This window comes from Mytilinidion resinicola (genome assembly GCF_010093595.1).
Source record: "Mytilinidion resinicola strain CBS 304.34 unplaced genomic scaffold BDZ99scaffold_33, whole genome shotgun sequence".
In the NCBI taxonomy this organism is placed as follows: Eukaryota; Fungi; Ascomycota; class Dothideomycetes; order Mytilinidiales; family Mytilinidiaceae; genus Mytilinidion; species Mytilinidion resinicola.
In genome coordinates this window covers 109,499-134,597 of record NW_022985469.1, presented here as the reverse complement: position 1 = coordinate 134,597, position 25,099 = coordinate 109,499, and the positions used below count along the sequence as shown (strand labels likewise).

The 25,099-nt window shown below is 51.8% G+C and overlaps 7 protein-coding genes across 7 annotated transcripts; 3 read left to right on the top strand and 4 right to left on the bottom strand.

Moving 5' to 3' along the window:
• Positions 1–40: 40 nt before the first annotated feature.
• On the top strand, positions 41–4,282 carry BDZ99DRAFT_512547 (uncharacterized protein; the record flags this gene model as incomplete). The annotated part of the gene is made up of 4 exons (XM_033724641.1): positions 41–324; positions 412–3,562; positions 3,640–3,899; positions 3,936–4,282. The coding sequence occupies 4 exons, from the start codon at positions 41–43 to the stop codon at positions 4,045–4,047; spliced, it is 3,807 nt and encodes a 1,268-aa protein (XP_033569212.1). The 3' UTR covers positions 4,048–4,282.
• On the bottom strand, positions 3,963–6,554 carry BDZ99DRAFT_576949 (FAD binding domain-containing protein; the record flags this gene model as incomplete). Its single annotated transcript, XM_033728629.1, has 7 exons — positions 3,963–4,521; positions 4,629–4,865; positions 4,927–5,610; positions 5,673–5,844; positions 5,902–5,925; positions 5,980–6,401; positions 6,453–6,554. The coding sequence occupies 7 exons, from the start codon at positions 6,552–6,554 to the stop codon at positions 4,324–4,326; spliced, it is 1,839 nt and encodes a 612-aa protein (XP_033569211.1). The 3' UTR covers positions 3,963–4,323.
• A 249-nt stretch (positions 6,555–6,803) lies between these two features.
• Positions 6,804–9,150, bottom strand: BDZ99DRAFT_207067 (uncharacterized protein). The gene is made up of 2 exons (XM_033713300.1): positions 8,615–9,150; positions 6,804–8,556 (listed from the first exon to the last, which is right to left on the bottom strand). Exons 1-2 carry the CDS (start codon positions 9,058–9,060, stop codon positions 7,053–7,055), a joined length of 1,950 nt encoding a protein of 649 aa, XP_033569210.1. The 5' UTR covers positions 9,061–9,150; the 3' UTR covers positions 6,804–7,052.
• Positions 9,151–10,900: 1,750 nt separating this feature from the next.
• BDZ99DRAFT_454986 (FAD-binding domain-containing protein) lies at positions 10,901–12,838 on the top strand. Its single transcript, XM_033718415.1, has 4 exons — positions 10,901–11,112; positions 11,191–11,426; positions 11,476–11,690; positions 11,747–12,838. The coding sequence occupies exons 1-4, from the start codon at positions 10,984–10,986 to the stop codon at positions 12,730–12,732; spliced, it is 1,566 nt and encodes a 521-aa protein (XP_033569209.1). The 5' UTR covers positions 10,901–10,983; the 3' UTR covers positions 12,733–12,838.
• A 649-nt stretch (positions 12,839–13,487) lies between these two features.
• On the top strand, positions 13,488–18,256 carry BDZ99DRAFT_576946 (uncharacterized protein). The gene is made up of 4 exons (XM_033728628.1): positions 13,488–13,689; positions 13,754–14,603; positions 14,651–16,913; positions 16,973–18,256. Exons 2-4 carry the CDS (start codon positions 13,869–13,871, stop codon positions 17,992–17,994), a joined length of 4,020 nt encoding a protein of 1,339 aa, XP_033569208.1. The 5' UTR covers positions 13,488–13,689; positions 13,754–13,868; the 3' UTR covers positions 17,995–18,256.
• A 371-nt stretch (positions 18,257–18,627) lies between these two features.
• BDZ99DRAFT_469021 (uncharacterized protein) lies at positions 18,628–19,583 on the bottom strand. Its single transcript, XM_033721403.1, has one exon. It carries the CDS (start codon positions 19,331–19,333, stop codon positions 18,734–18,736), a length of 600 nt encoding a protein of 199 aa, XP_033569207.1. The 5' UTR covers positions 19,334–19,583; the 3' UTR covers positions 18,628–18,733.
• Positions 19,584–20,486: 903 nt separating this feature from the next.
• On the bottom strand, positions 20,487–21,404 carry BDZ99DRAFT_401745 (uncharacterized protein; the record flags this gene model as incomplete). Its single annotated transcript, XM_033716251.1, has 3 exons — positions 20,487–20,837; positions 20,896–21,006; positions 21,045–21,404. 3 exons carry the CDS (start codon positions 21,402–21,404, stop codon positions 20,487–20,489), a joined length of 822 nt encoding a protein of 273 aa, XP_033569206.1.
• Positions 21,405–25,099: the final 3,695 nt, after the last annotated feature.

Sequence of the window (25,099 nt, the reverse complement as noted above, 5' to 3'; positions counted from 1 at the left end):
TCTATATCACCCTGCCAAAGGCACAGTCACTGACAAGAATATGGTACAGAGGCCCAACCATCGCCGGGGACCCGTCCGCCCTGTGAATACGCTCTCTTCGCCACAGAAACCGAAGTTCCCTCCTTCGCCCACCAAGAAGATCGCCAACAACAACAAACACCTCTCCCAAGATTCCTATCACGTATATACAACCACTTCTCTGCACCAGAACCTCTTCCCTGGCAAAACCCCTACTACTCCCACCAACGCCCACTGGGAGCGGAGTTCGACGTCTTCTCCAGATCATACACTGAACGAGACAGTTCTTGGAGAGGACAGTTCCCTGTTCAACGAGGACAAGACTTCGAAGCGCACACCCTCTCCACATATACTGCGAGAGACTTCCACATCGGCGAAACCATACAAACCCAGATCCGCTGTCCACGGGCAGCAGAAACATACACACAACATGGTCAAGGAGCGAGACCCGCCGGCTCTGAGCCCTAGCAAAGCGGCTCCCGCCCCAAAGGCGCTGCATGACTTGACTAACACCTCCCCGGCGCCCGAATTCGGAAAAGCCAGTCCCATCCGTAATCCTTTGAAGAACGACCGCAAGAAGGATCCGTCCTTGAGCATGTTCAACATTCCGAAACCAGGTCAGCCGCGTCCAGAGCATCACCGCGAAGCAGCCCGACCTGTACAGGCACCTCCAGTCTTTCAAATGCCTCCCCAAGCACCGCAATATGGCCATCCCGCCCCTGCACCACATAACACTGCTGGTAATGACCGGGCCTCTTCCGGCTCTGATGTGGTTATGATCCCTAGACCTGCGAATTTTGACCCGACGTACCGCCCCCAATACGGCGCAGCGCCAGTGCCTGTAGGGGTTCCTCGCAACCAACCAGCACAGACCATACGACCCGCCCCTGCACCAGTGTACTCTTCCATAAGCAATAATGGGTTCCAGCCGGTGAACCCCGCTGTTGGTTCTGCTTATGCTAAGTTCTTTGGTCAACAGGGCAACTATGTAGACTTGACCAAAACCGCAGACAAGAAAGCAGATGACGACGAGTTCGACCCTGATGCTGCTCTTCGCCAAGGCCAGGACCAATTTGGCGCCGTGGACCCTTTCATGTATATCGATTCCGCTCAAGCTAATGCGGATATCAAAGCTCTTCTGGAAGGCGCCTTCGATGACGAGGAAGACAACGTGCCTCGAACTAAGGGTCGCAAGAAGAAGTCGCCAAAGAAAGACGATGAAGATGAGGCGGCCAATTCCCTCGCAAAGAAGCTGCAAGCTTTGGATGTCAAGGCGAAGGAAGAGGAGGCTGAAGCCGAAGATGAGGAGGAGGAAGAGGACGATTCCACCGTCGAGGGCCTTATTGTCAAGCTACTACCTCACCAAGTGGATGGTTTAGCATGGATGACCGACAAGGAGATTGGCACTCGCAAGAAGAATGGTGTTCTACCGAAGGGTGGAATACTAGCTGATGATATGGGCCTTGGAAAGACAATCCAGTCTCTAGCTCTCGTTCTCTCCAATCCCCGCCCGGACAAAGATGCTCCGGTTGACCCGAAATCGAAAAATAAGATTTTACCCGCTGTGGGCAAGGGTACTCTAGTCGTCGCTCCTTTAGCTCTCATCAAACAATGGGAAGCGGAAATCTCAAGCAAGGTCGAGAAGTCTCATCGCCTCTCTGTTTGCGTGCATCACGGTCCCAGCCGCACCAAGGACCCAGCCAAGTTAAGAAAATACGATGTCGTTGTTACCACATACAGCACGCTCTCGTCGGAGCATGCTGGTAGCGATGATGCAGATGACGGGCTCAAGACTGGTTGTTTCGGTGTCCACTGGTATCGAGTCATCTTGGACGAAGCACATTCGATCAAGAACCGGACTACCAAAATGACAAAGGCAGCTTACGCATTGAGGTCACACTACCGATGGTGCTTAACGGGAACTCCTATGCAGAATAACCTTGACGAGCTCCAGAGCCTTATCAAATTCCTTCGCATCAAGCCATACGAAGACCTCCGACAATGGAAGGACCAAATCACTGGACCTATGAAGAATGGCCGTGGTGGTATTGCGATGAAGCGCCTAGGATTCTTTTTGAAGGCATTCATGAAGCGTAGGACCAAGGACGTCTTGAAGAAAGAGGGTGCACTGAATCCTGGGGGCAAAGTCAAGGACGGCGCCGCGTCTAGTGGCTTTAAGATTGTTGACCGCAACATTGAGACGGTGGTGGGGCACTTTACTCCAGAAGAAAGACTATTCTATGATCGTCTTGCGTCACGAGCTGAGAACCGTCTCGCAGAAATGATGGGTGGCGAGAAGACCGATTATATTGGTGCCTTGGTTCTGCTGCTTCGCCTGCGTCAAGCTTGCAACCATCCGAATCTGATCAAGAGCAATGTTAAAGATGACAAGGACGCTCTCACTACAGGCTCCAAAGGAAATGCCTCAACTACCCGCAACAACGTCGACGCCGCGGACGACCTTGCGGATCTTCTTGGTGGGCTAACTGTAGAGACGAAGAAGTGTGACGTTTGTCAGGTTCTCTTGGGGAAGTCCGCCGTTTCAAGCGGTGCGGTTCGATGCGATGATTGCGAAAACGATCTCTCAATGACTGCCAGGCCACGAAAACACAAGCACAAATCTCGGAAACACAAGGACAAGAAGGGTAGGCATGCCGATAAAGAGGAGGAGGCCAGTAGCAACCCTAAGAAGGCTGCAAGACCGCGTCGAGCCATTCTCGATAGTGATGACGAGGAAGGAGAAGGGAGCTGGATAGTTCCAGAGTCCGAACAAGAGGTCCCTGATCTTGGAAAGGCCGGCGGCACTGACGACGAGAATGCGGAAGGCGGAGGTGACACGCTGAACACGGTCGATTCCGATGATTCTGAGACTGATGGATCAGAAGAAGACTCCTTCGTTGTCAAGGATAACAAAGCCAAGAAGGTCAACAAGACTAAAGGCGTTATCAACCTCGACTCTGATGATGACTCCGATGACGTCCTGCCCGTGGTCCGAAAAAAGAACGCGAAGAAGCTCACCAGCCTTGACTCTGATGACGATCCGGATGATTCAGACGACGACTTACCCGTGGTGCGAAAGAAACTCGCGAAGAAGGCCACCACTCCTAACTCTGACGACGAGGACGTCGACTCTGAATCAGAGCAGGACAGTGACTCTATATCTGACTCTATATCCGACTCTGAAACCGAATCAGACTCTGATTCAAACTCGGATCCCGTCTATGGTGCCTCCCACCTCACTCCTTCCACCAAGATCCGCCACCTCCTCGAGATCCTCGAGAAAGAGACCCCCGAACACAAAGTCATCGTTTTCTCCCAATTCACCTCTATGCTCGACCTCATCGAGCCCTTCCTCCGCCGAAACGGCTACAGCTTCACCCGCTACGACGGCAGCATGCGCAACGACCACCGCGAAGCCAGCTTAGAAAAGCTTCGCAACGATAAACGAACCCGAGTGCTCCTCTGCAGTCTCAAATGCGGTAGCTTAGGCCTCAACCTAACGGCAGCCAGCAGAGTCGTCATCCTCGAACCGTTCTGGAATCCCGTACGTACCGCCACCCCATCCCATCATGTCTCCACGCAACTATATCACGTGACTCATGCTAATTTTACTTCCCACAGTTCGTAGAAGAACAAGCCATCGACCGCGTCCACCGCCTCAACCAAACCGTCAACGTGACCGTCTACAAACTCTCCATCCACAACTCCGTCGAAGAGCGCATCCTGGACCTGCAGGAAGCGAAGCGCAAACTGGCTAACGCGGCGATCGAGGGCGGCAAATCGGTTGCTAAGCTCGATATGAAGGATATCATGGCGCTGTTTAGGCGCGATGCGGAATTCGACGCGAGGCATGAGCGGGAGGCGCTGGAGGACCAGGGCTTGTTTAATCGCATGAGGGTGCTTGACAGCCCGGTTAGGGGGGGCGGGTTGACGGGGGCCGGGGATGCTGGGGTTGCGCAGATGTTGAGGCGAAAGCCGGAGGGAAGGAGTGGGAGGGCGGTGGAGGATTCGGTATATGGACGCCGCTAGGTGAGGCTAGGAGTGTGAGGCGTGTGGTGTATGGCCGGTCTGGTTGTGATATTCAATTGGAGTGCTGAGTGGTCACGGCGTTGTGCATAAAGACTGGCTATTAAGGCTTCATGAGCCTCTTCTTCTTTTGTCGGCATATGCACTGGTAGAGGAATCGTCATTAATTAGACATTGTATTCGGTACCTGCATTGCGATATCTGCTCCGGTGCTATGCCATCAACTTGATCGCTCACTTCCACATTGCTTTACAACGAGAGTATTCCTTGACTTGTTGTTCAGATCGGTGTCTGCTCCTTCTCGTACCCCTCCGGCCGGCATAACCTCCCACCTGGCTGCTCGACCCACAACTCGCTCCCCACGCACCGCCGACACCACAGCACGCCCTCGGGGTCGTACGTCTGCTTGATCATCCACAGATGGGCGTAGTTGGGCCCAAAGAAGGAATATTGCCAGTCCGGCTCGTAGGAATCGCACTGGCGTGTCAAAAAACAATCAGCCATCCATCCCTCGCTTAAATCTTGAGCCAGCTCTTCCGTTGAGCAAACTTCGGGGGGCGGGATGAGATGTCGAAGGTACTCACCTCGTTGAAATAAGCGCCAGAATCTGGCGCCAGCTGCCTCAGCGCATACGTTTTATTCTCCGTGATATCCGCGTACACGGAGTCGATCAGCGACTGCGGCATCCCGTCCAGCCACCCCTCCGAGACGATGAAGTGCGTGATGGCGGTGCGCCAGGCGGGGTTGACGCCGTTGTCCACTGAGACGTTGGAGGGCGGCGCGATGAGGTGGCCCAGGAGGAGGGTGTTGCCGAGGGTGCCCTGGGGGATGTTAGCATGCGGTGCGGTGGTGTTAGGGGGTTGGGAGTAGGGAGGTACATACGCTCGGCCTACTCAGATCCGTCGACGGACCGATAGCTTCGAAGGTTCGTGCGAGCGCGTCGACGTCTTCGGTGAGTGCGCGCGCGGGGAGGAGGCGGGATCCGTAGGCCGAGCCGCCGGTCGCGACGAGCTCGTTCTTGCCCTGCGCGTAGAAATCGTAGTAGGAGCTAGTAGTAGAAGTGGTATGGTAGATGAAGAGGTCGCGCCGCGCGTCGAGGTAGGTTTTTATGGGGGCGAAGAGTGTGTCTGCGGTTCCGGGGGGTTTGTCGTAGAGGTTGAAGACCCAGATGAAGGAGAGGGTGGGCATGATTGGTGGGCCGACCATGAAGTAGTAGCCTTGCATGCCGCCGGCTTTTAAGGCGGGCATTTGGGAGTGGAGGAAGGCGATTAAGTCCCAGTATTCGGTTGAGATGTTTGGGTGGGTGGTTGTGAGTTGTAGGTTGTGTGTGGTAGTTTCAGGAGCTGTGTATGCTTTCATGACAGCGGAGGTAATAACGCCGTAGGTACTGCCACCGCCGCCACGGATGGCGAAGAAGAGATCTGAGTACTGGCAGGCGTTGACGGTTAGGAGGTCGCCGGTGGGGGTTATGAGGGTGGCTTCGAGGAGGTTATCGGCCCCTAGTCCGTGGGTGGAGGAGAGGAAGCCGTGGCCACCACCCGTGAACCAGCCTGCTAGACCGACGTCCTGGTGGTGTTAGGTGGGTTGGGGAAGAAAAGAGGGGAGTGGAAAGGAGCAGAGGTAATTACAGGGTTAGCTCCTGTGACAACTACAGCGTTATGCTTTTGTAATTCAGTTATTACTGATGATCCGACTTCTCCAGCAGCAATGGTGGCGGCCTTCTGCGTTTCGTTGAGGGGGCAGTATTGAGGCTGGAAATCCTCATGGTAGGTTATACCACGGAAATTGTGGGTCCAGATACTGGTTGTCATATCAGTGTAGAGTTCCAGGCAGGGCTCCGACATAGGATTTGCTTACGATAGGCTGCTATATCCGGTGCTCCTAAGAGGTAAGTAAGCATCTGATTTGGGGCACCAGGGTTATTTTAAAACCTACCTCCCAGGATACGAGTGCCCAGTATTCTTGACTACAATTCGAACGTTTTTCTGTGCAGCCCATTGTAAAGCCCCAGCTATGTGCTCTGGCTGCGTCGCGTTCACCACATAGACAGGATAGTCCCCAATAGAGCATCCCTTTTCTCCCGCCTGGACATCTCCCGTGACGCTCGTCCCATTCGGGAAAATTGGATTGCAGGAATTGTTAGCCCAAACGGGATAGTCGATGCTAATGGGGTCTTCCGCGTGGAACGATGAGTTGAACCATTGTGACCGTATATAGTCACAAGCATCCTCGTTGTAATTGGGCTGAGCGGAATAGCAGACGGATGCCGGAGGCACAGCTTGGATGAGCTGGCCTGAGACGGTGTCGTTCAATGCGGACCATTCCGTTGCACTTGGCCAACAATCTGATGTTGGAGTCTGTATTGATGTTAGTATAATCCTACAATGAATTAGGACGCATGCGCATACGCATTTACAATTGCCGCTCTGCTGCGCGTTGACATGTGTGTGAGTGTCTGGAACGAAGATGGCTGTGAGAACCGAAAGAAGTAAAGATGAGGCGCTTAACATTTTGATCGATGTCTCTAGAAAGGAAGCACTTCGGGCTTGACGGCTCAATATATATATTCGTGTAGTGTATAGTTATGGCTGTGCGAAGCCACGCGTCGATCCCCCTCTCGGGCTGAGCTATCTCTTAGAGCGAACCTACATCGCGATCTGATCCAAACCAATAGACAGTCTTGTTTCCGCAGTGATGATCATACAAGGAGTCACTCTGTTCCTCCATCGCATTGAAATGCTCCTTACGGGCTGAGATTTCTCCGATGGTAGATTAGGTGATGCCGGGTAAGGCTGCGCAGCGCTCCACGATGATGCATGTGGCTCGTATTGTGGCCGTCGCTGATTGGATCCCGCACTTGCGTACGAGGAATGCGAGCTCGACCTTTCCTGGCTACTAGCCGATGTCCGAAAGGATAAGCGGCGCGTTGTTGCTCCAACGCTTTGCCTTCAGTTCAAGGAGCGTTGAACATGCGCGGGAAGCTCTCGCCCTTCGCCATCAAACCGTATTCATCCCACAAGTACAGGCACTGCTCGCATTTTCTCGCGTTCTCGCTCTCTTCGCTCGCGCTCATATTCCGACATGGTCTGCGGATGGCATGCTAAGCAAAATATACCTTGGCGAGTCCTTGCGTATCTCATGTTTCTGATGCTTTTGTGGCAGTCGTGACAGAAAAACAGCCCCGGGCATAGATTGAGACCAGGTGACTGGGTCATTGATTGGATTCTCCCATAGCTTCCCGTTAGGCCTTCGTCATTTGGGCCGTGATCGTCAACGCGCCGGTCGCAAGCCTGACAGTTGTATGCACAGCTATTGCAGACCAGAAAGTCGTCCTTCACTAGGAACATTGTGGATGCATCTGATTGAAGAAGCACCTTGCAGGAGTTGCACCGAAAGCATTGCACGTGCCACTTGTGAGAGCGGATTGTGTAATGCTTCTCTCCTCCAATGGCATTGTTGCAAGCTTTGCAAGGAGACGAAGGGTCTATGGGAGAGCTGTTTTTCGTGTCGTCATCACGGCTTATCGATTTCGAAGCGCCGCGTCTGAGAGAACTGAGTAAAGCATCTCTATCATTCCCTCCAGACGTGGATGATTCCGTTTCAGGTTCATTGTGAGGGGAAGCGAACCGCGAAAGCCCGTATGGTTTGCTTTGTAGGGATAGCGAAGCTAGTGTACTGATTGGCGTGGTAACAGATCGATGTGGAACGTGTTCGGGAGGCCTAAGCGTGCTTTCGCGGTCTTGGAGAGGGACCGATGGCACACTTGACGACTTGGTCAATTCAGCACCAATAGGCACTGGCACTCTACCGACCGTTTGTCTGACGGTTCCCCCGAATGGCCCCGGCGATACACTCCGCTCGGCGGTCTTCGTATCCTCAGGCCTCCCCAGTACCTGGAAAGATCTTTGTGGAGAGAGGACGTGGTCAGATGCTGGACTAACTGTGGATGGACTTTCAAATTCGGGCAACGAGCCTAAACTTGGACTACTCCCGTTCCGCTTCATGCGGTTTTTCCATCGTTTCCATGTCCCAGGTTTCTGGGGCAAGTTTTCTTCGATCGCTTCGCTAGATCGATCCGTTTCAGAGGCATCTTCAAGAGATTTTTCAAAGCCTTCAAGGTCTATTTCCCGAATTTCCGGGAGCTTGGGTGACGATCCCGTTGAGTAGTCGACAGACTCGAGATCCTTCGGTTTCGATGTTACAAACTCGTTTTCCGGGACTTCAGCATACTCGGAGATTGATGTAATATCAGACAAATCATCGGAGAATACGTCTGTCATACGTGTTGAAGTCGACGTAGTTGAGATAACGGATGCCGTTCGGGCAAGAAAGCGGCGCATTGGTTCACTGTAGGTCTCCTCGTTGACTTCTACCAGCTCTTGTGCATTTTGCTTGGCTGGTGGATGTTTCAGGGCTCCCTGTTCTCTGCCTCTACTATCGATTTGCCGTCGGAGCCTGCGAAAATCTTTCTGCAAGTGCGCGACCATATCAATAGTTTGTGAAGAGTTGATGCTAGTCCGTAGAGTTAGTCCAGTCCCTATAGTTAATGAGAAGACTCCAAGAAACTCACAAATTCAACGACGATATTGCTAGCTCCAGCGTGAGTTTGTAGTCGCTTAGCGTCCTCTGCATATGAATGACGTTTGCCTTCCTGGTCATCTCCCACTTGAAGCTCTTCGTGAAGTTTCGGAGAGCATTGCCGTTGCTATCAAGGAACGGTTGTACGACTCTACTTATGTCCTTGAAGACATCGATGCACTTCTCGAGCAAGTCCTGGATGTTGGTAATCATCTGTACTGGCAGGCCGTCTGGGTTCGCAGTTTTGCTCTGCGCATTCAATGCATGCGTTAACAGCCCGAGGACATGATAAAATCCTTGGAGGTCTGTCGCGAGACGTTTAATGTGTTCTGGGGCGTCTTGGATACCAGTCACAATCTCGTAGGTCTGCTGGCCGAGGGTGATGGCGGTGCTGGCTACGGTCAGGGCGCCACCGAAGATGGACAGTGGCTCGCACATCTTTGCGGACGTCTCAAGAGGATTGTGTGAATGACAGGTATGAATTCATTTCAGGTAGCTGTTCAAGGTGCCAAGTATCACCGCTCACATAAGACTGGGAAGATGGGCGGAGGAGTTAGCTGAGGGGGAGGCCTGATCTAGCCTGGGGCCAAAATTCAGCCTCACGCCAGCCTCTCGGAGCTTACGATGAATTGGGGATAGCATCATCCTGCGACCTCTTGACTGCATCAACCGTAAAAGATCCATCTTCCAAGCTTGAGTATCGAATTGAATGCGAAGTGGATGTTCGATAAGACAGCAGAGTCGGAATTATAGGGAAGGAAGGCCAGGAGGAAAGTATTACGGCCGAAGTCAGAAATGCCCTCATGGCATGGAATTCCGCCAAGGCATTATCAGATTCAGGCAAAGTGTCTATTTTTATATGCGGGTTTGTCCTCCCGCCCTCTCCCGTTCCCACCTCCAATCTTCCACTATCCGCCTCAACAACCTTCTAGCCAACCCACCTACATTGAAAGCCTTTATGCAACGGTTACACCCATTTTGCATAGATTCACGTACTGTACATACATATATAGTTGAGCGCTATTATTTTGGTCGAGGTCCCGCGAGAATTCCATTATCAAAGCTTTAGACTATACCGTCAACTGTCTCGATCAAGCTACGGATTCTACTATAAGGGGCAGTGTCGAATTTTCGAGCTATCAAAGGTGTTTCCCAAAATGCAGCAAGCAAGGTTACGACAGAGTTCGGACGACCTCGAGTCTTAAGGCTATAAGTCTAGGCACACAGATTCATCACCGCTCGGCTTCAATCTTGTTCTTTGACACCACTGAGTGGGACAGCCCAGCTGTGTAGTCAGTAGCCAATGAGCCAAGGCGCAGTCCGATTCGCACTGCCTGGACCTTGACATCGCGCCTAGATGTATGAATTCTCAAAGGGGTACCCTAAGCAGTGGTAAGCGAGTGTGCATAGCTTCCTGACCTTCTGGCTTGTCACTGTACTGTATGTACATGTACCGGCTGAAATCCCGCCCCGATGTTTATTTGCCGGCATCGAATTCAATATGTACCCTGGAAACCGGGTCCAACCGCCCATAGAGCCCTGTTTATGCAGACTCCAGGATAGGGGCGAATCATGGACCTCGTGCGGCACGGAGACTTAGCACTGTGGCGGCTCTTGACACGCCCGATCCTTGTACAGCATTCTACCGCAGTTTCTTGTTCTATGCAAATTGCAACCATGGCGCTCGACAGGGTATTCTTGCCTAGGTCACCAGGGGTTGCTCACGTAGAGAGGACTCGACACTACCAACTAGCTGCATACCCGCCTCCTCTTCCGCCATTTCAATAGCAATGCATACGGGAGGCGCCGGCTTGTAGCTGCAATTGGCGAGACATGCGGATACTCTTGCGTTTAAGCCCTTCGCCACGCCAATGCAAAAAGCACAGATGTAGCACACGTCCAAGCATGCTCCCGGAAATCACTGATCTGCGTATCTCCTGCCTCATTGATCAGTCATATTCTTCCTTCTTGGAAACTACCCTAGCACCTTTTTACATACGCGGCCATGCAATGGGTATGCGCCGCAATAAGAATATCTCTCCCCTTGGCCATAAAAAGCAGCGAAGTCTCTAATTGTCATATCTAAATCATCTGCATTACTCCTTCTCCTTTTACTGCTAAAGCAGATAAATGTGACGGGCCTTCTACGGAATCTCCCGTTTTTCCATTTCTCTTACGGGCCTTCACCCACGTGTAGGCCACGGAGATCCCTCCGGTTTCCCACATCCCCGTCAACGACTCAGCGGCAAATTCTAGACAGCTCGTTGAGGCTGCTACTCCAGCTCTTCACACAACGCCTTGTCAGCGAGCATCGTGCTTGCTCGCTGCCCACCTCTTCCACGTTGCCGGCGTGAAAAGAAGATGTTTTCTCTTTGCTCTCAGATATGCCGCTTCGCAGTGGTTTTGTGTATTGGGTTCTGCTTTGTAGCCGTTGAAGCGCTACCAGGTTTGAACGCGACTCAGAACGAACTTCAGTCTACCGGATCATGTGTATGTCCTCAATCTCGCTCTCGGGATCAATATCTGTGCATTCAAACTCGTCCGTGACAGATTTATTGATCTGTTTAGTGTGACACTTTGGACTATTTCCTCCCAGGCAAGGTCCATGATGATACGATATTGGATTTGGACGCCGCATACGAAGCCTCGCTTGCATCCTACTATTCGCAGCAAGAGCAGAGTCTCAATCCCACATGTATAGTCATCCCTACGACCAACGAAGATGTTGCTACCGCGGTCTTCATTCTAAACACCGCATATAAGCTGTCCTTGTCCGGTTGCAAGTTCGCCATCAGAAGTGGAGGGTATGTTATCGCATGTGTTTTATTTCTCGCTCTTCTAAGTCCTCCATAGTCATACTCCTCAGGCCGGAGCTGCCAATATTGAAGGTGGCATTACTATCGATCTTCAACAGCTGAATCAGGTGACCATTTCAACTGACAAGTCCTTTGCGGGAATTGGCCCTGGGAATAGATGGATCAACATCTATCCCACGCTTGATGCACAGGGTCTTACCATGGTCGGAGGTAGAGTCAGTACCGTTGGAGTTGGAGGACTGATGACTGGGGGTATGCCAATCACCTTGGCATCTTTCAACCTATCAGCATACTAACTCAGACCACAGGAGGTGTATCCTTCTATTCCGGCCGGTACGGCTTCGCCTGCGACAACATCTACAACTTCGAAGTCGTGCTCGCCTCCGGCGCCATTGTCAACGCCAACTCAACCTCGAACCCTAACCTCTTCCGCGCTTTAAAAGGCGGCTCCAACAACTTCGGCGTCGTCACCAGATTCGACGTCCGCCTCTTCCAACAGGGGAAACTCTGGGGCGGCACTTACACCCAGATACCGACCCCCGAAACTCGCACCGACGTCTTCAACTTCATCCACAACTTCACCAAAAGCGCCACCTACGACCCCTACGCCGCGCTCATCTCCAACTTCGCGTGGGAAGCAGGGGTCATCGAACTCATCGTCAATGACGTCGAGTACACCAAACCGACCCCCCTCCCACCTGCGTTCGAGGGGCTATTCGATATCCCGGGCGTGAGCACCATGCGCGTCGACTACCTCTCCTCGTTCACCACCGAAATCGCCGTCGCGAGCTCAACCACGAACGGGAAGAGCAACATGTTCGCAACGCTGACCTTCATCAACGACGCTGCTTTCATGGCTGAGCTCTACGCACTCGCCGACGCTATGGTCACGGACCTCAATACTCACGTGCTGGGGCTGCTGTTCACGATGACATACCAGCCGCTCCCGCATGCCATCTACTCGAAATCCGCGGCCTCGAACGTGCTGGGGCTCGACCGTTTTACGGATGACTTCATCAACTTGCTCGCTGTAGTGAGTTGGCAGTTGGCGTCTGATGATGCGACGGTGTATACAGCGGTGGAGAAGCTGTTTGGAGATGCGGAGGCAGCGGCGAAGCAGAGGGGGTTGTGGAACGAGTTTGTGTATTTGAATTATGCGGCCAGCTGGCAGAAGCCGATCACGGGGTATGGGGAGGAGAGTAAGGCTTTTTTGGAGAGTGTGAGTGAGGTGTATGATCCCGGGCAGTTGTTTCAGGTGGGCGTGCCGGGAGGGTTCAAGTTGGCGACCGGGTGAGGGTCGCAAGGGGGTTTGAGAGTGGTGAGAGGTGGTTGAGAGTGGTGATGATAGATCGTAGAATATTATTGAGCTGCCATGACAGATATTCGATATACTATACCCGACCAAAGGTCACTATGCTGTGTTCATATTACTAGACATCTCTTCGCCTTGCAATGTTGGTCCTGATGCGTTCCTCCACGATAGTCACGTGACTAGTCGATTTTGACTTTTGGATGTGTCGTCTAGTTGCACAGGTTTGATGAAAGCCTATAGTTTAGTCAGAATCGAAAAACTAGTAGGATGAGGCAATTGGGTCCCGGATCCTACCACTCTTGCGTAGTGATAGAGCGCGGGTGGTCAGAAGTCACTTGACGCATCAGCCAACAGCTAGGTATCAAAGGAGGGACAAAGAAGGACTGGATTGATTGTTCTGCTTTGTGATTATGGAATGATCTCTCTCTCTCTATTGTCACGTAGTCGATATGAAGTTGGACCCTTCCTGACGGAATTAAGCATACTGAAGTCCGTATTCTCTATAATGATGCTTTAGACTCAAGGTCTGTACACTAATTACTCGATGGGGTTCTAAGGGACGATGATTAGGAAGATCGATTCTTTTGATATCCGTTTAGTTTTGACGAATATTAGATGTTACGTTAAAGGAGGTGCAGTCGAGGATGCGGCACGAGTGACTTGCTTGGCAGCGGAAAGGCGTTACTCGATCTTTTGGAACGTGAACGCTGGCCACTTTTCCAGAAGCCACCATCCTCATCACCTCCGTCGCCTGACATTCTCTACTACCTAGAACCTTCTCTAGGTAGCTCCGGTGTCTGTCATTGCCTCTATATACCTCCTACACACTTCATCGGCCCGGTCACACCGAATCATGGCCTAGCCAAAAGTCCCCATTACATTCACAATCCGTTTCTTTTGCCTGGAATACAACCATCTGATTTGCGCTCCTCCTAATTGGTATGGCTCCGCAGCTCCCTACAAGTTCCTCTGCGTTGCCGCTCTGACCTCGAGCTCTTTGCAGACACCTATACCACATCCTCGCACCTCCGCTCTCCCATACCCTGGGACACACATCACCCACGCCCTCCGCCTTTTCGGAATACCAATCTGCGCACTTCAGTATCAGAAGTAGCAATATGGCATCTGAGGTCGCCGCCAATGGCAGCGCTTCTTCCCCAGAGGCGTTGACTCCGGCCCAGCTGCTGGCAGAAAAGCACGCCGCTGACGAATCCCATCGTCCTACGGTTGAGGAAGTTATCGACGAGGAGGATATTGTACACCCGCCTCCCTCGCTCAAGTCGCAAGTTGATGGCTCATCGGAGACGCCGCCGGTGCTGTCGGAGAAGGCCGCGGGAAAGCAGAAGGCTAAGGACCCTGAAAAGAAGCCCGCCGCGAATGTGCCATTGAACACCCAGTCTGAGGAATTGTTCCCGGCTTTGGGGCCTGCGAAGCCGCGAGGCGCGCCTGTTCCCTCTGCCTGGGGCAAGAAGCCTGCGTCAATTACTACCAATGGAGTCAATGGCTCTGCTAATGGACCGACATCCAGCAATGCATCTTCCCGCGCATCGACACCGGCAGCTGGAACTCTTGGGTTCGCACCGTCCACAGCTGCCGCCCACCGGGTCAACCTCCCGGGTATGTCGCTTCCTGGAAAACACGCTGAGAGCATCACCTTTGCTCCTTCGCAGCTGCTTCCCCGCAACCAGTTGAAGAAGCCCGTGAACGAGATTCTCCGCGACATCAACCGCAAGTCCAAGGCCAGGGTTGAATACAAGCAGGGAAATGGTGGACACATCATCTTTGAAGGTACTGGGCCAGTTGAAGCTGTGCGCAACGCCCTCAAGGATGTCGCGAACGAACTGGGTTCCAAAGTATGCACATTCATACATTGTACTATAATATCACTAACATGTATCAGCAATCTGTCACTGTTCCGGTCCCTGCATCCGTACGAGCCCACATAATCGGTCGTCAAGGTTCAAAGATTCAAGAGATCAGCAAGCGAACTGGTGCGAAGATCCAGGTCCCCAAACAAGAAGACTCGCCGGCCTTCGCAGACGACGATGATAGCGCAACTATAGATGTCTTGATCGAGGGCAATGCTGTTACGGCAGAGATGGCACGCCAGGAGATCGAGACTATCGTCAACGAGCGAACCTCAACTGTGAACTTGCGCTTGAAGGACATTCCTGCCGAATACTATCCCTTCCTTGCAGGTCCGCACAACAATCTCATAAGTTCTTTGGAAGATGGAAAGGACATCCGTGTGCAAATACCTCATTACCACACTTGGAATACCCAGCCACCTCCCCAAGGGGCTAGCGGGCAACCTGCATTCGTAGCACAGCCGGGCCTACCAATACAAATATCGGGAGAGCGGAATGCGGCGCGAGAGATACAAGCCCTGCTAGAGCAACAAGTACAACAGCTACGTCGTGACTTGGCCATCTCGGAGACTCCGGTAGAGCGAGGCCGCCACCAATTTATTGTTGGCGACAAGGGCGGGTCACTACATGACTTCTTGGAAGCAACCGGCTGCACAGTCATCTTGCCCCCGAACAGCGAGGACAGCGAGGCAATCTACATTGTTGGACCTCCAGATAAGATTGAGAATGGTGTTAGCAAGCTTCAGGAGCTTGCATCCAGCATGCAAATGGCCAGAGCCGATATTGCGAGACAGCATGGCAATGCGCAAGCCCACGCGCGCAATGTGACGAGGTATCTTAAGCAACGTCAAGCTATCGAAGAGTTGGAGCGTCAACACGAAGCTAGCATTATCCTGCCATCGACTGAGGGTTCGACCGCTTGGGAAATCTTTGCTCGGGACGGTAAAAACATGTTGAAGGCTCGCAACGATATCATGAGCCTAATCAGCAGTCATCCACCGTCCAGGATTAGCAACATGACCGTCGACCCGTTCTACCACCAGTTCCTGCAACAACGAAATGCGCAGCAAATCCGCGACGACAAGGGCGTTCAGATAGTCTTCCCCGATGAGGCAGAAGACTCATCAGATTTGATACTTGTCTTCGAGGGTCTAGAGCCTTCCGCTGACTACGTTTTACCGAGGGGAGCTCCATCAGCTGCAGACGTCAAGGCTTACCAGAGCGCACTCCAGGAGGCCCAACAGCTCATCGAGTCTTTGACCAGCTCTCAAGAAGAAATCGTTTCCCGCGACGTCGAAGCACCTTCCAAGTTCCACGATAAGGTCCGACGCTTTGTCGACAAACAACAACAGGGTCTACCTAGTGATGAGATACCAGTCCAAGTTCTCTTTGGTCAGCGGAGACCCCAGGAGGCCCGTGAACGATCCAACAACGGAATCTCAATGCGCGGACCGAACAACGCTGTGGACGATCTATTTGCTCAAGTTCTTGCCTTCATTGAGCAAGAAGAAAAGGACGAACTCGAACGCGGCTACACTACGACCTTCGATTTCCCTCAGAAATACGCGAACTTCCTCATCGGCAAGCGTGGCGAGAACATCCGTAAGCTGAAGGAGGAGTTTGATGTCGACATCCAGGTCAATGATGGAAAGGTTGAACTCAAAGGACCGCAGGCGAAGGCTCATGCTGCGAAAGCCCATATCCTCGCACTTGGCAAGAGGCTTGAGGATGAGACAACTCATACGCTGAAGATCAAACCGCAGTACCACCGTGATCTGATCGGCCCTAAGGGAGCTCAAATTCATCGACTTCAAGACCGGTACAACGTCCGGATCAACTTCCCCCGGCACAACGCACACGACGATGATGCCGCAACTGAGGGTGCGACTTCGCAAAAGAATTACCGTACCCAACCACCTGACGAAGTCACCATCCGGGGTCCTACGAGAGGTGCTGACGGAGCTCGTACCGAGCTCCTCGACCTTCTTCAGTTTTTCATCGATCGCGGATACACCGACTCGGTTTCTGTGGCCCAGAGCCAAATTCCGACCCTCATTGGATCTGGTGGTAAAGAAATGGAACGTCTTCGTCAAGAAACAGGTGCTCAAATTGATGTTCCTTCAAGAGACTCGATTGGTCCATCCGGTCGCGCGGATATCACCATTAAGGGGACCAAGAAGGCTGTCGAAGAGGCTAAGAAGCTGATACAAGAGCGGGCTAAGGTCTTTGACAACACTGTCTCGCAGACTATCGAGGTTGACAAGAAACACCATAGTGCTCTTATTGGCCGGTCTGGTAAGTTTCCAGAGTCTTTCAAGTATTATATCGAGTTCAACCGCTAATTTTATCATCAGGCGGCAACATCCGCAGCATAGTCACAGCTGCTGGTGGACCCGACAACGCGCGAGACCTCGCTCGCATGGTGCGTTTCCCTCGTACCGAGGATGATGAGACTACGATTACAGTGGAGGGTCCCAAGGCTGTTGTCGAGAAGATTGTGGCCTCCATTCAAGCTCAGGTTTCGTCTCTAGACAGCCAGACTGTCGAGACCCTCGACATCTCTCCCGAGAAGCACCGTCTGTTGATCGGCCGTGGTGGCGAAACACGCCGTAACCTCGAGTCTCAATTCAATATTCAGCTTGACATCCCCAAGCAGACCGTGACAGGCGCCGCCCGCAGCCAAGTTAAGATCACCGGCGAAGCCGATGCCGTCGAGAAAGCTAAGGAGCACATCCTCGAGCTCGTAAAGTCGCAGGAAGGCGAGACTATCCACGTCCCCTCGCATCTACACCACATCATCTCCGACAACGGCCAGTTCTTCCGCCGCTTGAAGAACGACCACAAGGTTACCGTCGACCACGCTGGCAAGCAACCGCCAGCTCGCCCTACCCAAAGTGCCGCCGATGGTGGCAAGGCTCGCAAAGGCGTCAACGGCGCCTCTCTACCTCTCATCACCGACGACGACACCAGCGCTGGTGCCGAAGAAACCTACTCCTGGGAACTCGTCGAGAATAACGCGGCCGATCCCTCCGATGATCCATCTGCCACTATTCCCTGGATTCTCCGTGGTCCCGCTGATAGCCTCCCCAAGGCTCGCCAGATCCTGGAGTCGGCGATTGAAGCTGCGTCTAAGCCTTCCGCTACCGGCTACCTCATCCTCCCCGACCCTCGCGCGTACAGACAGGTCGTAGGCACTAGCGGCAGCACCATCAACAGTCTCCGGAAGAAGACGGACACGAAGATCAATGTGCCGCGAGACCAGGCTCAAGGAGAGGCAATTGAGATTACCGGCTCGACCGAGGGAGTCGAGGAGGCGAGAGACCTGATTCTTGACATCATCAAGAGGAGCAGCGGCAATCGTAGCCGGAGAAATTGAGGCAGCGCAGAATGAGGCTCGGTGGAGTGCAGGATGAGTAGAGAGGGGGTGGAAGGGATGGATCTGTGGAGTGAAGCTTTCTCATTTTCTCATTTTTGATCTTTTGCTCCGTCTTATGCCTTTTAGCCCAAGTCGGTATGCACTTACTGGGAGGGTCTGATCTTCTTTCTTGCTCTCTGCATCGGTGTGTGTGCGCCTCATTGCCTGAAAAGTAACATGGGGATATGGGGGATAGAGAGGGGATGGAGACAAAATTGTAGAGTACTATGATTGAAGAGTGGGTGGTGGAGGGGGAGAGGGGGGCGGTTTTATCTATAAAAGTAAATGGGAAGATTTTGTCTATCTTAGCATGGCTCCAGAAAAAATTTCTACTTTGCGGCTGACGGGTGGCGTTGGTTGAGATGGAAGTCGTTGGAAAGCGAACAAAGGAGCGATGTGGGTGGTTCCTTGTTCTATTCTTGAATGCGCTAATACGGACGACAGCTTCACTGGTTACGGGAACATGCCACGATCACGCTCATCATTTTTGGCTAGGTTATTTGGTGCATTAAATTTGAGGTAACTGTTATGATGCGACTAATTACAGGAAATGAAGGAAAGGAAAGTGTAAGATGCCAACTGCCATCAAGCCAGTAGCAGAAGTAAGGGAAGCCTGGGTATCCCATCCACCCCCGTTCGCATCAAAAGCAAGACTAAAGTATCCAACAGGCCCCGATGTTCCACACCCAGCCCTACCACCCTACACCTGCGCCACATGAAACACAAACCGACTCCCAATCGGCGCCGGGTAGTACGTCACACTGCCCCCGCGCACCAACACATCGCCCTTCTTCCCGCTCCCATCCGCCGCGTCTTCGCTCGCATAGCACTTCGTCATGCCCGCGCCCGTCAGGATCCCCACGTTGTCCGTGTAGCCGAAGTTGGCCAGGCAGTCCGAGTAGGAGAAGTAGCGTGGTGGGTCTAGATGGTTCCTCTCGAGCGCGGCGTAGACTTTGAAGCGGAACGTCAGCCCGCTGTTGTCGTAGGTCGGGATCTCTTGGTCCCAGTGCTGCGCGGCGGCGACGGTGACGGTCAGAGATTTGGTGAGGGGCGTGTTGGTCCAGAGGTTGGCGCAGGCGTCGCCGACGGCGGAGAAGTACCAGTGCAGGGGCGGGAGGTGGTTGGACTTGCAGGTGGTGATGGGGTGGTCGGTGGCGATGTCGCGGCGGTAGAGGGAGGTGGAGTTGGCGATGGTGGTGTTGGAGTCGGGGGGAGAGATCGTGAAGGAGGGCGTGGAGGGGGCGGCTTTGGTGGCCGGGAAGGTGGCCGTTAGAAGTAGGAGGAGCGTTGTGAGAAGCATGGTTGGTTTGGTTCGGTCTGGTGGTGATGCTTGATGGTTTGAGTTGGTGGTTGGTGGTTGGTTTTTGGGTTGTGGGTTGAGATTCGATTTGGAAGCCAAGTGTGTCTGTACTCGATTTCGAAGGATTGTTGTAGAAGGGTTTGTAGACGATGGAGGCCTTTGATAATAAATACTTGATAGAAATAGATGCTCCATTGAAGCCTTATTGAGGAATTGCATGCATCAACTCTCAATAAGATTTCAATAGAGCGATTGGTCCGTGCCTGAAGTTCGCGATGGTGAGATCGTGAGAGTTCGACATGTTAATTGCGGAAATACAATAAGTCAAAGAGAGGCGTCTTTGTATGCTTGTTTATTGTTCTCAGTGCTCTCTTTGTTCCCTGGGCCTCGAACTTCGTTGCGACGGTCGTACAGATGGTCGGACAAAGGCTGAACAAAAATCAATCCCCTTGTTCACATTCCAACGATAATAAGCAACCTACTTATCGGGAAGAAGGCTACGCCTAACGGCGGAAATGTACCCAAAATCGTTAGCTATCACTAGCTCGGCAACGCGCGAGAGGAAGTTAGAAGTACGGGCCTCGATCAAGACGAGTGGGTGATTTCACCTTTTGTACGCAGGGCGACGGCGGGGTCAGCATTTGGCGATAGAGAAGAGTCTTGAAATGTTTTACGCCATGGATTGGCCTCGCCTTCAACGCTTCGGGATTTAATTAAGCCATTGTTTTACCCTCGAATAGCCATACAGTGTCAGGTCATAAGTTTAGGCGCGCGGATGGCGCGCGGATATCTCGCTAGTCAGGCTTCACTTTTGCTCACTCCTTACCACTGTAAGGAGCACAAACGTTAGCCCTATTCCCACCGCATCGACTTTTATGTTTCACGTAGAACTTTGGAAGGATGTCGGGATACCTGGAGCAGATGTCCGATATGTCCAAACTTATCACCTAGCACTATAACCACGGAAAGTAGGACTGTATGAAGAGCACTAGAAATAGAAGAACACCCCAGATCTAATTCTTACACATACCCTCACCACCAAATGTCGCTCGCCCCTATCTTCGTCATCGAACAAGGTTTCCAACCTCCATAATCGCATCAACATGAATCAGCGGTAGTTGACAGCCTTCACCTCATCCTATGGCCATTCATTTTACTCTGGGGCGGGTGGTTGGGCCTCCTCGTCTTTTCCATACTTGCCCTTTCGAGAGCGTAGGCCGCTCCATCGCGAAGTCTTCTTCTTCTCTTTAGGCGTTACGGGCCCTCTGTTCTTCTCTGCTACCAACAAGTCGACCTCTGGGAATTCGTTGTCTTTGGCAGATTTACTGGTCCAGGATTTCCAGCCACGTTTCAATTTCTGTCGCCGCACCGAGTCGCCCACCCACCAAGCCCCGAAGCCAGACAAGATGTAGGTAAGGATGGAGATTAGAACAGTGGATATGTAGAATGAGGCTTGGGTTCTGTGGTTATCTTCACTGTCAAAGAGATGCATTCCGAAAATACTCTGAGAATAGCACACCAGTCAGCAAGTACTTTACCGCGAGTTTTGGAGGAGAACCTACAGCAACGAAGCTAAGGGGCAGGTAGAAAATTGTTATCACGGTGAAGACGAAAAGATATTGGTTGATGGCTGTGCCTTTCCTGGTCTCGAGCACAGACGTGGCGTTGAACAGCTAACCCGGTAGTGTCAGTCAGAGCGGGAATGTTGCACACGGCGATGACTTACCCCATCTCTAAGACTTTTTATCTCCTCCGTCTTCTTGTCAATTCTATCAAGAAGAAGCTTTTCGTGTCTTCGTTGATAGGTAATCAGCGCCTCCCAATTGGCACTGATTACTTTTTCTTCGAGGTCGATTTCATCGAGTTCGGGGACGCCTCTAGAAGGATCTGCTCTAAGTTCTCTTTCATGAAAAGCTATCATGGCATATTTCCTATATTCTTGATCCTGCAGCCATCCTCCTTTCTGTTGCTCGAGGTCCTTAAGCGCTCCACTAATCCATTCTCCCATGATGCGTAGGAGCTGTAGGACTATGAAATACTGCTTTGATCTATCAAGCGAACTGTCGAACATTAGGTCGCTTATCTTGCTATCATCAAGGATGTCGTGGGGCTGTATTTGGTCAGTGAGAAGCCCGTAGTCAGGTCGAGCACAAAACTAACCTGCACTTTGACAAGACGGTCGACCTCCGAGAGAGATTCATTCCAAGATGTGTACCATCCTCCAAGTGTCGTGTATAGCGCTAGCTGAAACATTGAGATGCCTTTGTAGTATCTACCCATCCTAATATTAGCGGCCTTCCAAGTCTTAGCTTCGTAGTTTAGCTCCTGAGAGTTGGTCCCGTAGTCCCGCAGATGGAAAATACTGCAGGCTGCTATCTTCAGGACAGAAGTAGTGCTAAGAGCGATTGATACTCGTCTTTCAATCACGAACGGCTTCGTACCGAAACCCAGGACGCCTTTCACACGGTCGCATGGAATACCAAGCTCATTCTTATCCTTCATAGAGAATGGAGGGCATATTCGTAGAACGCGGGTGTGATGCTGGATACTCATCCAGTTTCTTGTCGAATCGAAGTTCATGGACGACCAACAAGAGGCTACTCGGTTGCCGGGGCCGGGCCACAGCCCACCGAAAGCCATGACGAAAGACACTGCGTGTGAGGAGTTATTGTCCGAGCAGTCTGGCGTAGCGGTGAAAGCATGGAGAACGGTCGCAAGGTCAACAGCGTCCAGGAAATCATCAAATACCACGTATTTCCTAGGAATCGATTAGGACTTCGTTATCATATAACTCTTCAACGCGGTAGGATGTGTCACACCTCAAAGCTCCCAAAGGAGAAAACTTGATGTTCAGTCTGTTTGCCCATTGAAACCCAGGATACCCGTTATGGTCATAGCTTAGCTCTCTTAACGTGAGTTCAGATTCGCCAGGAGCCCACGAGCGGGATGCTATCAATTTCTTCCAGTCGGTGCGAATTGACGCCTCGATAGTTGAGGTACATTTTCCGTGAAAGCCCCACTGTATCTTTTCGAGAAGATTGCTCTCCTGGCTCTGTACCTGGATAGTAGGACTGTCCAACAGTTCTTCCCCATCATAAACCTGGCTAGGGCTGTCCCATATGTCTTGGCTATCATCAAGAAACCTTTCATATTTGAAGCCTTTGAGGAAAATGTCCACAGTCCTATCTAGTTCATCGCTGTTCGCTTTTTGCGCGTAGAAGACGTCGACCCCAACGTTCTGACACTCCTCTATTTCCTGCTTGCTCAAATCTTCCGGTGGAAACTCTACATTGGTGCTGACCGCCTGGTCTTTCAACTTCAGCGCATTTTGCTTCAGCGAGAGCAAATCTCTTTGGAGCTTGTTGGATTCTAGGATTTCTCTTAGAATAAGGGCGACGTCGTTGGTTGGATCCTGGGACGCTTTTTGATCTTCTTTCGATCGCATGGAGGATGGAGACCCCTCGTGATGAGTCGAAAGCTGGTCGAGATTCCCAGTCTCTCCGTTGGATGGCTGAGAGTCTTCTGGCCCATCTTGGAATCCTATCGAGGACTGCTCCAGCGTATGAGTAGTCACCTGCTGGTCTTCCGTGTCGCTCATGGCGCTGTAAATTCAGACGTAAGGAGCTGGTGTCGCTCGAAGGGAGATGTCCCTCTTATCAGTAGTGGAAGCTTTGATGAGCGACATATCGCTATGACGTGTCATGCTAGACTACTGCGTACGCAGACTTCAGCTGGAGTGTGTTCCTTGGCAGCCAGCTGTGCAGTCTATGATTCGACCTGGACTCCCCTGAGGTGACAGGGCAGGGTGCGACGTGCAGCGTGCAGCGTGGGGCTCCGGGGTTCCGCAATTACGACACCACAAGTCTGGCATAATAGGCAGAGGCGAAGTCACAATCACCACTCGCAGTGATACACGGTAAGTTATGCGATAGACGATAGTTCGTAAGAACGAAACCATGTTCTGGTGTGGCAGCGAATTGGACGAGATCCGTGCGCGCGACGGGCCGATGCGATCAACATCTTGTGATATATTCAAATCACGTGATTGCGATACGGATGACAATGTCAATCCTATGTAGGAATTCTAGCTTGTTATATACACCTGAAGGAGGCTTATGCAGGCATTTCCGTACCAGATCTATTTTACCATAGTATAGATCCAGTTCAGAACGCTTCCAACACATCACGTGCACCAATCGCTCGAATATCTGCCGAACCTTATCTCAGGAACCTCAGACGCTCCGCAGAGAATTTGTGGTGGTTGCATAACTTAGCACCTACCATGCCCCCCTTGCAACACCCCTGCAACACCCAAAATCCTCTGTGGAGCGTCTGAGCTCAAATGGGCGCGTGTTTGGTGTAAGCAGGTCGGAATTCAACAGGTTCATTTTCTTCAGTGGACGAAAAAAGGGTGTTACCAAGCAGTTATCATCACAGTTGTTGATGCAATTGAATGCTAAGGTACTTGAGTACTCAATTCACATATTCATGCCTTACTACCTAGTCTATTAGGGGGCGAAGTACAGCGTTGAGAAGAGAAAGTTCATTTTTGAAACTGGTCGGGCTCACTTTTCGATCTGCTTTTAAGATGGAACTTTACCACCACAACTTCTTTCGCCCTAAGAACCTAGGAGCTGCTTCTTAAGAGTATAAGAAAGCAGCTCCTATGTTCTTAGAGTAAAAGAAGTTGTGATGGTGGAATGCGACCGTGAAAGCTTCAAAAAAACCGTCCTTACAAACTGCGACCATTTTCCCTCAGACCCTCTACGAGGAATTCCTTGCCCGTCCGTGCGCATCACGTGTACGAGCATAAAATTCATAAGCGTGCACGGGCATACGTTCACCCACCGCAGGACGGGCAAGGCAATTCCTCGTAGAGAGTCTGAGGTCCCTGAGATAAGCCGAACCTCAAGATTTCCACACTCTTGTTGTCACAGTTAATTTACAACGGCTAAGATCACAACAGGCAAACTGGACATACAACTACTCTTTACTTATTCTTAGTACTAAGGCCGAACCTCTTGTAACATGCTACTTAGGCACTTTGATTCTCATGCCACGTGTTAGCCCGTGACCCAACCACCACCCCTTTTAGAGATTACTTTAGTTCATGTCAGAGGACTTGGAGTAACTTTCCGCGAACGGGAGTTCTTAACACTAATCCTATGCTAAGATCAAGCGATCAAAGAAAAGTGTTCGAAAACCCCAGCCCGAGCTGGGTGGTTCTTCGATTGTATCTCTAGGGCGACTCCAATATCAAGGTGTAATACGTATGAAGAACTATCTCTTTTCTTTGTGAGTCATTCGTAGTTGTATGGGCTCCAGACGACTTCAACCTTATTCGTTAACTGCTGCAAAGCTTAAAGTTATGCGAGCAATCATCAAGGTCTATAAAGTGGTTGAGGAAGGCCATTCTTTTTTGAGAAAAGCGGTCATAAAAGGCCGGAGGCACATGGTAGCGGAAAGGGCTAAACTCTCGGCCGGCTGGAGGCAGCAGGCTCGCCGACAGATACATTTAAATAGCGAGAGTATTCAGCTAAGTCGGGTGACTAGAACAAAACCATTACGGAGGAGTGGAACTACCTCCACTTCCTGCTTTCCGCGGCCCGCCATACCATAGCTAGTGGTCGATCCCATCCCGGACGTGAGGAAATGACCTCGCCGACGTCATTCAGAGGAGAGCATGTGTAGAGCTGGAGTCCAATTAAGGACTTTTTTAGAGTTCCCGCATCAAATCACAGGGTACATTGACCAAGGTGGACATTC